Source organism: Geotrypetes seraphini, chromosome 10, assembly GCF_902459505.1.
Source record: "Geotrypetes seraphini chromosome 10, aGeoSer1.1, whole genome shotgun sequence".
Classification (NCBI taxonomy): Eukaryota; Metazoa; Chordata; class Amphibia; order Gymnophiona; family Dermophiidae; genus Geotrypetes; species Geotrypetes seraphini.
In genome coordinates this window covers 48,234,792-48,249,447 of record NC_047093.1, presented here as the reverse complement: position 1 = coordinate 48,249,447, position 14,656 = coordinate 48,234,792, and the positions used below count along the sequence as shown (strand labels likewise).

The 14,656-nt window shown below is 41.9% G+C and overlaps 1 protein-coding gene across 1 annotated transcript in view; it reads right to left on the bottom strand.

The window, feature by feature from the left end:
* The window catches only part of LOC117367941 (collagen alpha-1(XXVII) chain B-like), a 299,681-nt gene that overhangs the window by 82,221 nt on the left and 202,804 nt on the right, over nt 1-14,656 (bottom strand). The window contains exons 36-37 of the mRNA XM_033961061.1: nt 10,362-10,415; nt 2,120-2,227 (exon numbers count right to left, since the gene is read on the bottom strand). Of these exons, the coding sequence (XP_033816952.1) occupies nt 2,120-2,227; nt 10,362-10,415 (162 nt within the window). The remainder of the gene's footprint in view (nt 1-2,119; nt 2,228-10,361; nt 10,416-14,656) is intronic.

Genomic DNA, 14,656 nt, shown 5'->3' with positions numbered 1-14,656 from the left:
GAAAAGGAAACCAAGGAGACAATTTTAAATATTTAATGTTTTACGACTATATTTAATTAACTACCCCTCCCCCCCAGATAGCGTTATTATAGTATTAATTCTAAAATTGATAATGGTATAGTATCATTAAAAAATTACTATTTTGTTTAAACAGATAATCAAGTACACTTCTGCCTCGTCATTTGCGGGGGATACGGGCAGAGCCGGACCGCGAATGCCGAAAAACCGCGATTATCCGGCTCTGACCCACCCCCACCTCCCTGCCGCCTTCCCGGCCTTACCTGGTGGTCTAGAGGGCTTTCGGGGCAGGAGCGATCTTCCTACGCTCCTGCCCCGTGCAGATCGCCATCAGGAAATGGCTGTAGGGAGTTCCCTCTGATCTGCACAAGCTCCTCCCATGGCCACACCTCTTTAGAGTTGAATGCTACAAAACGTAGACGTGGATGTTATACATTAACGACTAGCATAGGTACATGCACAAATTCAAATTGTTTATGTTTTGTTCACTATTAAATTTGATATACCTCCATTTCTAAACATAAGTCAAAGTAGTTTACCAAACAAAACTAATAAAACACCAGTAGAAAAGAGTGCCAAATAAAATCTGTCCCTACTGCAGTAAAGTTAAAAAAAATGTTTTTCAATAGTGCTTTAAGATGCAAAAAAGAAAGCTCTGATCTCAGAAAAGCTACAAAATCAACAAATTTTCCTGTAAAATGCAGCCACAAACCTGGTAGAATAAATGGGTCTTTAAAGCTTTTCTAAATTGTGGCAAAGATACTTCTATATGGAAGTGAATTCCATAGCACGGGACCCACTTAAAAGAAGGCTGTCTTTCTGATGCATTCTAACTTGGTGTCCTTTATGGTAGGAAGTTCCATGAAATAAGCCTGGGATGACTGCAAAGGCCTTGAAGGATGATATAACTTTTTTTGGGACAGTGCAACTGGTAATCCAGAGTTCCAAACTTTAAAACCAATCAAAATTAACTTAACACAAACCTAATAGCACACTGGCAACAAGTGGATTCTGTATCAAGATCACACTTGCCACCCCCCCAATCATAATTCCCTTAAACTGTATCCATGACATCCTGTTTGTCTGTCTTGTCTGTTTAGATTGTAAGCTCTTTCGAGCAGGGACCGTCATCTTTGTGACTCTGTACAGTGCTGGGTACGTCTGGTAGCGCTATAGAAATAATAGCAGTAGTAGAGAAGGGGGAAGATCATTCTGAAGCCCACAAGAAAAATGTTGCACGTCTTGTAGATTCTCAATAGGCCTGTTTTGAAGAGGGGAGAACAAGCCGATGGGAATCAAGTGGGTGAAGGGGATGAGTAGAGTGCAAGGGATAACCACAGGAGTGAGATAGGAGGGAGAGCCAGAATGAAGGGCTTTGGGAATGATACAGATCATTTTGAACCAAATAGCTCCAACTATTGATTGCTAATGCTTTCCAGAAATTCTGTCCCCTCAATATTCAGTGGTACTTAGCTGGCCATGAATGACTACCAGCTACCTAAGTACTGCTAAGTTGGCTATCCCAACAGCGTTCAGCAGGAGATCGATGGCTACCTTCGACTGAATATATGGTTTGCTGGATTGGCTGGTGATTGGCTTTGTTGCGTGACTCAATCGATCACCGCCAATATTCTTCGTCTGGCTGGCTAAAGCACACGGCCAAACAGACCCCCTAAAAGGCAGGTCTATCTTTAGCTACTAGGCCTTAGTCAACCAGTCAATGAATATCGGCTTGACTGGCTAAGTCCACAGTGGTAAGCCACTATGTTTTGAATGTCTTGGGACAGACAGGTTGCCTGGACTCCTGCAAAACTTGCCTATGTCTCACTATTAAAAATGTAATAGTGAAAAAGCACCTCCCCACTGGCAGGACTGTAGGCAGAGGACTCCTGGCTCAGCTTGGAAGGATAAGCACTGGTAGATCTCCGTAATGTTTTGGGTCACAGTTAAGAGCTTACAGTTCTCTAGGCAGGAACCACCGAGTAGACCAGGCAGGTCAAATAGTCTAACTTATTCCCAAGTACTGTGCTATAAAAATGCACAAAAAAAAATTCATTACATCAAACATAGTGAGAAATTTAAAAAAAAAATTCAGACTCACTCGTACACCTGTGATTCCTGGATATCCAGATGACCCATACTTTCCTTTTGGTCCTTCTTCTCCCTTCTCTCCTTTTTCCCCCTTATGTCCTGGTTCTCCCTTTTCTCCCTGGTAAAAAAAAAAAACAGCTGCTAGTCATTTTAAAAAGAGTAAGACACATATGCAAATATTTTCAACAAATACAAACTTAATTTTATTCTTATAGTCCCTGAATTCTACAGCAGAGAAATAAAATTAGAATACTGTTGATGTCACATGCTCAGACAAACAAGAAATCATATCGAAAACAATTAGCACAACTAAACCAATCCGTCTTGAACCGCAAGGTAATGGCGGAATAAAAATCACTAATGTAATGTAATGTAATGTCATGTCTACAAAGGAAAAGAGGATAGGATTTGATATACTGCCTTTCTGTCATTACAGTCAAAGCAGTTTATATACTATACTAGTCTCTGAGCCCATTACATTAACGGGTGTTAGAATATATATCTGTCTATCTTTCTTTCTGTCTCTCTCCCTACCCCTGTCTCTTTCTTTCTGTCTCTCTCCCTCCTGCTGTCTTTCTTTATGTCTGTCTCTCTCCCTGGCCCACTTTGTCTGTCTGTATTTCTGTCTCTCTCCCTGTCGCTGTGTCTTTCTTTCTTTCTCCTTCCCTCCCACTGTCTGTCTTTCTTTCTATCTGTCTCTCTCCCTGCCCCTATGCAGCAGCAGCAGCATTTCCCTCCCCCCCCACTTCCCTGTACAGCAGCCGCAGCAGCATTCCCTCCCCCTCCATTTCCCTGTGCAGCAGCCACAGCAGCTTTCTCTCCCATTCCATTTCCCTGTGCAGCATTTCCCTCCCTCCACCCCACTTCCCTGTGCAGCAGCATTTCCCTCACCCCCACTTCCCTGTGCAGCAGCCACAGCAGCAGCATTCCCTCCCCCTCCATTTCCCTATGCAGCAGCATTTCCCTCCCCCCACCCCACTTCCCTGTGCAGTAGCAGCATTTCCCCTTCCCCCCGTCCCTTCCCGCGGTTTGGCCGGCTCCCTTAGTCCCTTGCCGGAGTTATTTTTAAGTTTAAAGGTGCCGCAGTGGCTCCTCTCATGATCCCCACCTGCATCAGAAGCCTTCTCCGACGCAGGTGCAGCTCGGGAGAGGAGCCGCCACCACAGCTTTGAACTTAAAAATAAACTTTGGACGTGGAGTGTAAGGGAGCCGGCCAGACCACACAACATTACCTTGGGGTCCACGAGTGTGGGGCCATTGTAAGCGTGCATGTGCACTCCTGCCGGCCACGGACCCACGGATCACGCAGGTAGGAGTGCGCATGCGCACTTAGCGTTTTATTATTATAGATACTAGTGTTTCTTAACACGCAGTATACTTACCCTGTTATCTTCACAGCTGTAATTGACTTACAAGCAGGACAATTATATATTAATGGCTGGTTGTTGAGAAGTTTAGAAGAGGATGGTGGCCAGAACCCTTGATATTGCATGAAATGCAAAACAGGGCCGTTGCTGGGTCTGGTGGAAGTGGATCTTCCAATGAAGATTTTGCTGTTTAGAAGTCAGCATTAGAACACAATTTTGAACCAGTGATTAGTTTTGACTGTTCCAATTACAGCTGTGAAGATAAGTACTTTACTGCATAATGACATTATAAGATTTTGAATAAACTATTTATATTGAAGAACCGAGTTATATAGTGGAGTTTTTTTCTGAGACCAATGACTATGCTTAGCCCATGCGCAGGTCATTTTATGTACTGAATATAAGGGGTGAAAAATTTCTGAGGTCTCTTTTTCTCCACTTTTAATTTGTCATTATATGCAGAGATCCTTTGTCATAGTTGTTTTCACTACTATCTTTAATATTTGATATAGCTGTTTATATTTATAGTAGGAGTTCTTAGAAGTTATTATCAATTGCTAAAATACATGAGACAAGGATGGCTAAGTCCAGCATGAACATCCATTTTACAGCTGAAATATCCAGACAATGAATGGGGAAGAACATGGGACCTGGATATCTGTGTGGCAGCAGAGGAATGTCCATATCATAAAAAGGCCAGACAGGTATCCATGTGGAGGAATAGTCTAATGCAGGAGTGCCCAAATGGTCGATCGCGATCGACCAGTAGATTGCAAAGGCCAGGCGCTTACAAGCGCCGGACCCACAAGACTTCACCTCCAATGTCAATTCTGACGTCAGAGAGGAAGTTCTGGAACAGCCAATCGCTGTCTGGCTGGCCTGGAACTTCCTTTCCGATGTTAGAAATGACATCAGAGGTGAAGTCTTGTGGGCCCGGTGCTTGTACGCGCCAGGCCTGGCTCGGGGAAGCAGGGAGAAATCGGTGTGGTGGCTTGGGGGGGGAGGGGTTAGGGAAAGAATCGGGGAAGTGGAGAAATCGGTGCGATGGCTTGGGAGAGGGGGCGAGAGAAAGAAAGACAGGCAGGCAGGGGGAGAGAGAAAGAAAGGCAGAAATAAAGAAGGGGACAGGGGGAGAGAGAAAGAAAGACAGGGAGGCAGGGGGAGAGAGAAAGAGAGACAGAAATAAATAAATATTGGATTTACAGAAGAAGGAAGTGCAACCAGAAACTCATGATATCACCAGACAAAAAGGTAGGAAAAATGATTTTATTTTCAATTTAGTGATCAAAATGTGTCCGTTTTAAGAATTTATATCTGCTGTCTATATTTTGCACTATGGCCCCCTTTTACTAAACCATGAGAGCGGTTTTTAGCACAGGGAGCCTATGAGCGTTGGGAGCTGCGAGGGGCATTTAGCGCAGCTATCGCGGTTTAGTAAAAGGGGAGGGGGTATATTTGTCTATTTTGTATAGTTGTTACTGAGGTGACATTGCATATTTTGAAGTCATCTGCCTTGACCTCTGAAAAAAACTCTGAAAAAAAACCTGAATACAAATAACAATTAACATTTTCTCTGCGTACAGTGTGCTTTGCGTTTTTTAAAATTTTATTGTTGGTAAATCATTTTGACTTGGTCATTTTAACAGTAGCTCGCAAGCCAAAAAAAGTGTGGGCACCCCTGGTCTAATGGTTTGAGCAGCTTGTTGTGAACTAGAGCGGAGAAGCAGAGGTTGCTGTTTCAGATCCCATTTCAGCTGTTTGCAATTTTTCTTTTTTTCTTTTGAGCCCTCGAGGGACAAGAAATACTTACACCTTTCTGTAGCCTGGATGTGCCAAGTACCAGGTCTAATTACAGCTGTCCATCTTTTTGAACATGGACATCCCTTCCCCTTCTGCAACCAGAGTTGGATGCCTGTCTTTTGGCCCCGCCCTAGTCCTTCCCACAACATCCACAGACCACGCCCCCTTGCCATTTGGATGCACTGCATTTTTAGTTCTCAATCCATAACCCTACTCCCCACTGTCCTTCAACCCAGTCAGCAGATTAACCGTTCCCCTTTAACTGTATCCATGATATCCTGTTTGTCTGTCTTGTCTGTTTAGATCAGTGGTCTCAAACTCAAACCCTTTGCAGGGCCACATTTTGGATTTGTAGGTACTTGGAGAGCCACAGAAAAAATAGTTAATGTCTTATTAAAGAAATGACAATTTTGCATGAGGTAAAACTCTTTATAGTTTATAAATCTTTCCTTTTGGCTAAGGGCTCCTTTCACTAAGGTGCGCTAGCGTTTTTAGTGCTTGCAGGAAATTACCGCGCGCTATGCTTCTAGAACTAACGTCAGCTCAATGCTGGCATTAAGGCCTAGCGCACGCGGCAATGTAGCGTATGCTATTCCACGCGTTAAAGCCCTAACGCGGCTTAGTAAAAGGAGCCCTAAGTCTTAATAATAATATTGTCATTTATAGCTAAAGAGACATATGATCAAGAAACTGTTTTATTTTACTTTTGTGATTATGATAAACATACCGAGGGCCTCAAAATAGTACCTGGCGGGCTGCATGTGGCCCCCGGGCTGCAAGTTTGAGACCACTGGTTTAGATTGTAAGCTCTTTCAAGCAGGGACTTCTTTGTGACTCTGTACAGCGCTGGGTACGTCTGGTAGCGCTATAGAAGTAATGAATAGTAGTAGTAATTGTCCAAATCAAGATGTGGACATCCATGCAATATGGACATGTAAATGATAATTTCCAAAACAAGAAACCAAGTGGGGAAGGGATTGTGCACATCAGCCTTAGAACCAATGAAATTTATTAAATGTAATCATACATTAAAACATAGGTACAGCCACATAGCTTTTTGAATGAGATCTTTATGTTTCCAAGTGCTGTCCAAGCTCTTTTGTATTTCACAACGAGCCTGGAGCGCAGAATTGAATCGGTTCAACGGACGGCCACCAGGATGATCTCGGGGCTCAAGGGTCTCTCGTACGAAGAGAGACTGAACAAATTGCAGCTCTACACTCTTGAGGAACGTAGGGAGAGGGGAGACATGATCGAAACATTTAAGTACCTCACGGGACGTGTCGAAGTGGAAGATGATATTTTCTTTCTCAAGGGACCCTCGGCCACAAGAGGGCACCCGCTCAAACTCAGGGGCGGAAAATTTCATGGCGACACCAGAAAGTATTTCTTCACAGAGAGAGTGGTTGATCATTGGAACAAGCTTCCAGTGCAGGTGATTGAGACAGACAGCGTGCCAGACTTTAAGAATAAATGGGATACCCATGTGGGATCCCTACGAGGGTCAAGATAAGGAAATTGGGTCATTAGGGCATAGACAGGGGGTGGGTAAGCAGAGTGGGCAGACTTGATGGGCTGTAGCCCTTTTCTGCCGTCATCTTCTATGTTTCTATATTAAAGTGCCGCAGCGCCATCTACTGGATTGACACCTTCACCCCTGAGGCAGGCTTTCATTTTGAAGCCAAAACACGAACCGTTTCGGATCCAGGAGCACAGGAAACGGACTCTGTATTTATACAAGTGATATGTTTTAATGCATGATTGCATTTAATAAATTTCATTGATTCTAAGGCTGATGTGCACAGTTCCTCCCCCACTTGGTTTCTTGTTTTGGTCTATTTGACTTAGGGTCGTTTTACCTTGTTTTTGTGGATTCTATTAATGCTAATTTCCAGACAACCGAAACATGAATAGAGCTTTTAAAAATAACCACCATGATATATTAAGGAAATAGGTAAGAGTCCCATGATCCATCCACACAGTAGGTGCAAGACTCATAGTTCATTCACATGTAAGATGGCATGTCTATAATTAAGTGCAGGAGAATGAGCAACAATAATGCAGTGGCAAAGCTTATGCGGTTATTTTAATTCTGCTTTCCATTTTATTAGTATTTTAGCAGTATTCGTGTTTGTCATTAGGTTCTTTCTTCCTTTTTCTCTGGTTTAACCTTTTTGTATTTGTAATGTTATAATGTTTTTGTATTTGTAATTTCTTTTTAAGTCACACAAACATATATATTGTCTTTATTTTATTATACAATTATGGATGTTGGTTCTCAGCTACACATCCATCATCACTGTTATGTTTTATTTGTTCATGAATTGCAGGTCTTATTGATTTTTATAATTTGTTACAGCATTAATTAAGCAATTTTATTTTTGGATCCTATGATTTGGGTATGTTTTTTTTGTTGTTGTCTCTTTTTCACTTTTACTTGTAGAACAAATTCACCTTTTTTCCTTATCACCCTCACTTGCAGTATTTTTCCATAATCTCACTTATACATACTAAGGGCTAGATTCACTAAGCAAACCGATCGTGTACCGATCGGTTTGCGACCTGATTTCCCTCCGATCCAATTCACTAATCTCTGTCCCGATCATCCTCCAATCTGCGCATGCAAATGAGGGGGAAAAACATTGAAATGTAGGCAGACAGTGATTCACTAACAAAAACCCTGCAACACCGACTGGGCTGGCTGATCACATACAAGCGACTGCTGTGGACCAGCCGTTCGCTGCTTTCCGACTGCCATCTCCTGCTCTCTGCCTGCTGTCGACCCCGACTTTACAGCTCTCTGTCCCTGACTCTCCTGCTCTCTGCTGCAATTTTCTCCTGCCGCCCTGCTCTACCCCGACTCTCCTGATCTCTGCCCCAAGTGCTGCCCTGGCCTTCCCCCGCAGTGCGAGCCCATGTTTTTAACCTGCTAGTTTAAAGCAGGTTAAAACCATGGGCTTGCTGGACATAAAGTTTAAAAAAAAAAGTTGCTGCTCATCTAGAGATGGTCTGCGCATGGGTCGGGATCGCTACAGAGCGATCCGGGTGCTCGGTTGGGGGCATGATTCCGATAGCCCTCTTTTGCATGAAGGCGATTCATGAATCAGCCCCCCAGACACAGATCGGATCCCTCACGGACTGGATCTGATCCATGCCCTTAGTGAATCTAAGATTTATACACACCTCTTTAATATTTTAGTCATTTTGCACTCTATTTGTATTTAACTCACATAGAACAGTTTTTATATATATATATATATATATATGTATGTATATATATGTATGTATATATATATATATATATATATTTATATTTAAATTTAATCACTTAACTCATTAAGTAATAGTTATGCACCAGAGTTCATATATACTTTTTAACTTTAAGCCCCGATCATTCTTTTTAGAGAATGACACGGGGAAAAATTCTGTCCCCATCACTACCGTCACTACCCCCACTACCCCGTTCTTGGACCACTTTCCACTTCACTGCCCCGTCCCCACTGTCCCCTTCACCGCCCCGTCCCCGTCCCCGCAGCATCCATACAAACCTCGGTACTGCAATATTTAGCTTATTCCTTCCTTATAAATCAAAGTTCTGGCTGCTGAACTAGAGAAAGAGATGTTTAGCTGGCAGGGCTTTGTTTATAAATTTTTATCAACACACCTAATATACTACTTTATCCTAAAGCAAAAAAAAAAAGAAATAAATAGAAATTTTTCTACCTTTGTTGTCTGGTTTCTGCTTTCCTCTTTTTCTCATTCAATTCCTTCCATCCAGTGTCTGTCTTCTCTCAGCGTCTTCCATTTGCTCTGTTACTGTCCCTCTCCCTTCACCCCCCCCCAATTGGTCTGGCACCCATCTTCTTCACTCCGCTCCCCCCATAGTCTGGCATCTTTGTCTTCTCCCCACTCTGTCTTCCCCATTTCCCTTCCAGCATCTTCTGCCCACTCTTGTCTTCCCCATTTCCCTTCCAGCGTCTTCTGCCCGCTCTTGCCTTCCCCATTTCCCTTCCAGCACCTTCTGTCCACTCTTGCCTTCCCCATTTCCCTTCCAGCGTCTTCTGTCCGCTCTTGTCTTCCCCATTTCCCTTCCAGCGTCTTCTGCCCGCTCTTGTCTTCCCCATTTCCCTTCCAGTGTCTTCTGCCCACTCTTGTCTTCCCTATTTCCCTTCCAGCGCCTTCTCTCCACCACCACCCTTCCCTCTCGCCACCTCACTGCCCTTCAGCACCCCTTCACGTGGCCCGAGAATCCCCCTCCCTCCCCCTTACCTTCGCAGTGCATTAGTAAAGTAAGTTGCTCAAGCCGCCCACACACACACACGATTGCAGGCAGGCTCGGCTGGCTTGAGCAACTTACTTTACTAATGTGCCGTAAAGGTAAGGAGGGGAGGGAGATAGATTCGGTAGGTAGGAAGGAGGGATGGGGCTGTGCGCTTTCCCTCCCTTAACTGCGGGGACAAGGCCATTCACTGCTCCATGGGGAGGTGGATGGCCTTGTCCCTGTGCCCTCAGTGAGAACTCCCCCCCCCACCACCATTTTGGCGGGTTACCCGCGGCTAGCTGTGGGTAACAGCCACCGTGTCATTCTCTAATTCTTTTCTCTGGTACCCCCTTGGGCATTTTCTCCTGTATACATTTTTGTCTCTTTTACACATTTTCACCCACACTCATTCTGCATACATGTTTTTATAGGACCCCTGATGAAGGATATTATATTAGCCAAAACACAGACCGTGTAGGGTTTTTTGGCTCTACTCAATTCTATTTTCTAGATACTGGCATAGACTTTTGCTGTATCTTTCAACAGACCGACACTGTAGCTCGCCAGCTAAACTGTTACACTGGTTGGGCCAAGTTACCATTCACTGCTACCACACAAGCTCGACATGACGTAATTGGTACTATTGACTGTTTTATTTGCGAGACTAAACTTGGTTTATCCAGTCCATCGACCCCACTTCCTCATTTGTTTTTGTGGCTTTCTGCATTTGTTCAGAGTAGTATTAAGGTTTCCTTGTTTGTTAAAGCTTATTGCGCTCTTCATTATTTCTGCCAATTGTTTGTGAAAAGAGAAGTGAATCATACCTTTAGGGCATCAGGCCCTGCAGGGCCACCGTCCCCTTCAAGTCCAGGTTCACCCTGTAAAGGAAGAAAATGTAAAGATGAAAGTATTTCTTAAAGATGAAAGTATTTCTTAAAGATGCGTTCAATACTTAATTGAAATGTTAATTTGCTCTTTCGTTAATTGCTCTTTTGTCTACTTTTATTTTACCTATTTATTTGTCCTTCGATTCCTGTTGTGTTTTATCTTTAATTGTTGATTCTTTCCTATCTAAGATTGTATTTCTATCCCACCTGTCCTATTGTATTCTTGTCTTATCTTAATTAGTTTGTTTTGTGACTTATCCCCTTGTTAATTATATGGTCTATTTTATGTATATTTTAGACAATTTATTTTACCAATTTGTATATCGCTTAGAATTTGGAATAGGCGATTAATCAAATAATAAATAAACTTGAAACTTATAATGCTTTCCCTTTAGCATACATTATAATTATTTAGTGTCAAGAGGAAAAGCTCTTTTCCTCATAGCAGTAAAGACAGGAGGGTTTCATGTATCTTTTGCTATTTAATTATACAGTATAAGGTCAGGTAATCTCATTACAGGATGCCTAGACTGTTCTGTGTGTTATATAAATGTTGTGCCCAGTTTATTATGCCAATATATGCTACTGAGTGCTTTTTAAAGGGACTCATTTTCAAAGCACTTAGATCAGGGGTGTCAAATGTCGGTCCTCGAGGGCCGCAATCCAGTCAGGTTTTCAGGATTTCCCCAATGAATAGGCATGAGATCTATTAGCACACAATGAAAGCACTGCATGCAAATAGATCTCACGCATATTCATTGGGGGAAATCCTGAAAACCCGACTGGATTGCGGCCCTCGAGGACCAACATTTGACACCCTTGACTTAGATGCACAAAGTACCATAGTAACTTATGGTTCTTTGTGTGTCTCAGTGTTTTGAAAATGTGCCCCAAAATTTCCCCAGGGAAATTAGGAGTACACGTTTAACCCTGCTCTGAGACAGGTAAGACTATATGCATGTATGTGCTGAAGAAAATGTCCAAATTAGTGAATGAAATTACTCTCCCCTCTGTGTTTACTTGTGCTGGAAAGGGGTATGCTTTATCGCACTGTTCCCTCTAAGTTCAGCAGGAGTCCTCCACCTACAGTCCTGCCAATAGGGGGTGCTGTTTCACTAATAAATTTTCAATAGGGAGGCATACACAAACTTTGCAGGACTCTAGGAACCCTGTCTGTCCTTAGACTTTGAAAACACAATATTGAAGCAGTGCCCCCCACTGGCAGCAATGCAGTTGTAGGACTCCTGTTCAGCTTAGAGAAAACATTTAATTTGCATCTGCTATAAAACAGGTATAAAGTCTATGCGCATAGAGTACTTGTGGCACCAGATGGACCCCAAGTTTGTGAAATTCCATGGTTGTTACGAGGCTAATTTAGGAGCATAACTCTTGAGCTCACCATTTTCTGAAAATTAAGCCCTAAGGGCCTGATTCTATATACAGTGTCTAGTGGCACCAAACTCTTAGGCACTATAGTACAGCAAAAACATTAAAATTTGTAATAACAGCCAGCAAATTTATCAAAAGGATAAGTTTAACATTTTTTTCTGAAAGCTGAACAAAAACAGCAATAGCATTAAAATTTGTTGTTTTTGTTCAGCTTTAGGAAAAATGTTAAAACTTATCTTTTTGATAAATTTGTCTAATGCTATCATGAATTTTAATGCTATTGCTGTTTTTGTTCAGCTTTTCATTGTTGTTAACTGCATAGAACTGAGAGGTACTGTGGTGTAAAAATAAAATTCATTTGGGGACAGATCAATCTTATATTAGAGTCATCTATTCCTTTATCACAGGGGTAGGGAACTCCGGTCCTCGAGAGCTGTATTTCAGTTGGGTTTCAGGATTTCCCCAATGAATATGCATGAGATCTATTTGCATGCACTGCTTTCAATGAATATTCATTGGGGAAATTCTAAAAACCAGACTGGAATACGGCTCTCGAGGACCAGAGTTCCCTAACCCCTGCTTCATATGAAGCCATTATTTGTGGTATGTTGTTACAGGTAAAGCCTGTGTTAGATAAATACAAAAGCCGTCTTTTATTTATCCTGACAGCAATGGCTATTCAAATGATCACGAGAAACTGGAAATGTAATGACAGACTTAATTACACATTCTGGTGGACAAGTGTGTGTAACACATACAAATATGAGAGAATGAACGCGGAATGCTTGGGTTTTAGTAATGCATTTAATAAAATATGGAGCCCGTTGACTGCATTTGTTAATATGCAATAATAGTAATGTATTTTTCTTTCTTAGATTTCCTTACACATCCAGGGTGGGGGGAGGGGGGAGGGAAGGATATTTTGAGGAGTTAATTATTTGAGTATAATGCTATATAAATAATATGATTTAATGTATTCATAATTGAGAGGGGGTGGGGGAAATGGTTGTTTTTGCTATTCTATTTGTGTATTGTGGTGCATTTTATGTAATCTTCTAATGTTATATTATTTGTAATGCACTGTTAAAGTTTGAAAAACAATAAAGAATTTATTAAACAGGCAAAAAAAAAAAAAAAAAAAAAATTCATTATTATTTGGCGTGGATGTCAATCAACTGCTAGGCATTGTTTATAGAATCACAGATTACATTGCCTAACTTAACTTAGGCGTTGCTAGGTATCCTAGAGGTAGGCACCGGTACATTAGGCTAGGTCAGGGGTAGGCAATTCCGGTCCTGGAGAGCCGAAGCCAGGTCAGGTTTTCAGGATCCCCAGAATAAATATGCATGAGATAGATTTGCATCTCAAGGAGGCAGTGCATGCAAATCCATGTCATACATATTCATGGCAGATATCCTGAAAACCTGACCTGGCTCCGGCTCTTGAGGACCGGAATTGCCTACCCCTGGGCTAGGTTATACTTGACCTGACTTACTGGCGCCTAACTTGGACGCCTAGCGTTGCCTAAGTCAAACATGCCTTTTCTCCACCCCCTAACCACGCCTACTTTTCAGACAGGCTTCGGTAGGTGTCAGAAAGTGCCTCGACTGAGGTGTCGCTCAGCGTCCTAAGGGTTCCACGCTGAACTTTTAATTGATGATTTAATTTTTTTTTTGATTGGCTGAAAATTGGCATGACCAATTACCATGACAATTAAGCCAATTATTAAAAAAAAAAAGTTGCGTGTGGATTCCAAAGTTAGGTGTTGCTAGGCATCCTTGATTAGGGTGCCTAGTGGTGCCTAATGTAGGCATCCTATACAGAATCTGGCCCTAGGTGATTAACACACTTTAGTAAAAGGCCTCCTGTGTGCAAATGATGGGCATAATTTTGTAAACTATTTTGATGGGTAAATCCTGTTTTACTTACAGAAAAGCACTTTTGGGATTGACATTCAAAGGTGTTGATCCAGGCAGACGAGGCTAGGGATCACCATTGATATTTGAAAATGTAGGTGAGGGAAGTCATGGGAGGATTATATTGGAGGGGAACTGAATGGGGGGAGGGACTATTTCTATAAGTACTGTCCCTTTAAAAGATGGTCATGGCTTACAAGCAGCATTTGTCATTTGCTTGGAAGTCAGCAACCTCTGGTACAGAGATACCATAGATTGATGACCTCCTGCAGTAAATCAAGATGCCTTTTACTGCACCTTGATAACTTCTCCCTTTAATGCATATCCCAAAGGAACATTTCCAGCTACTTAATGAAAGAAATTGATCAGATTTATTTTACATGATCTCTTTCTGGTGAAGCTATACTCCCTCATGTTACCCCATTTTATAAAAAGCTCCATTGGTTGCCACTGGAATCCAGAGTTTTGTTTAAGTTTTCATGCATTTACTACAAAACAGTATTTGGCAAGTTCCCGGGTTATCTTACTCCTCTTTTTACCTTGAGTTATACTAACAAGAGTTCTCAAAGAATACACTTGTTTGCATACCCCTCAATAAAATTATGTCATTAGAAAAGGTTCCTTGAGAGAACTTTTTCTTTTCAGGCGGCCAAACTGAATTTATGGCTGGCCAAAACTGTGTTAGAAGCTTCTTCTTATCTCGATTTTAGAAAACAGATAAAAACTCAATTATTTAACAGGTTAGGTTTTTAATGTATCTTATTCTTTTAACTTTTACTTTATTTTAACATTGTTGTATCCTTCCTAGATTGTATGTATTTCTTTTTATATTGTATTCACTTAATCTGTCGAATCTCAAATGATTTGCATTGTTTGTATTGTGCTTAACTGTTGTGAACCGCCTAGAACTCACGGGTATGGCTGTAT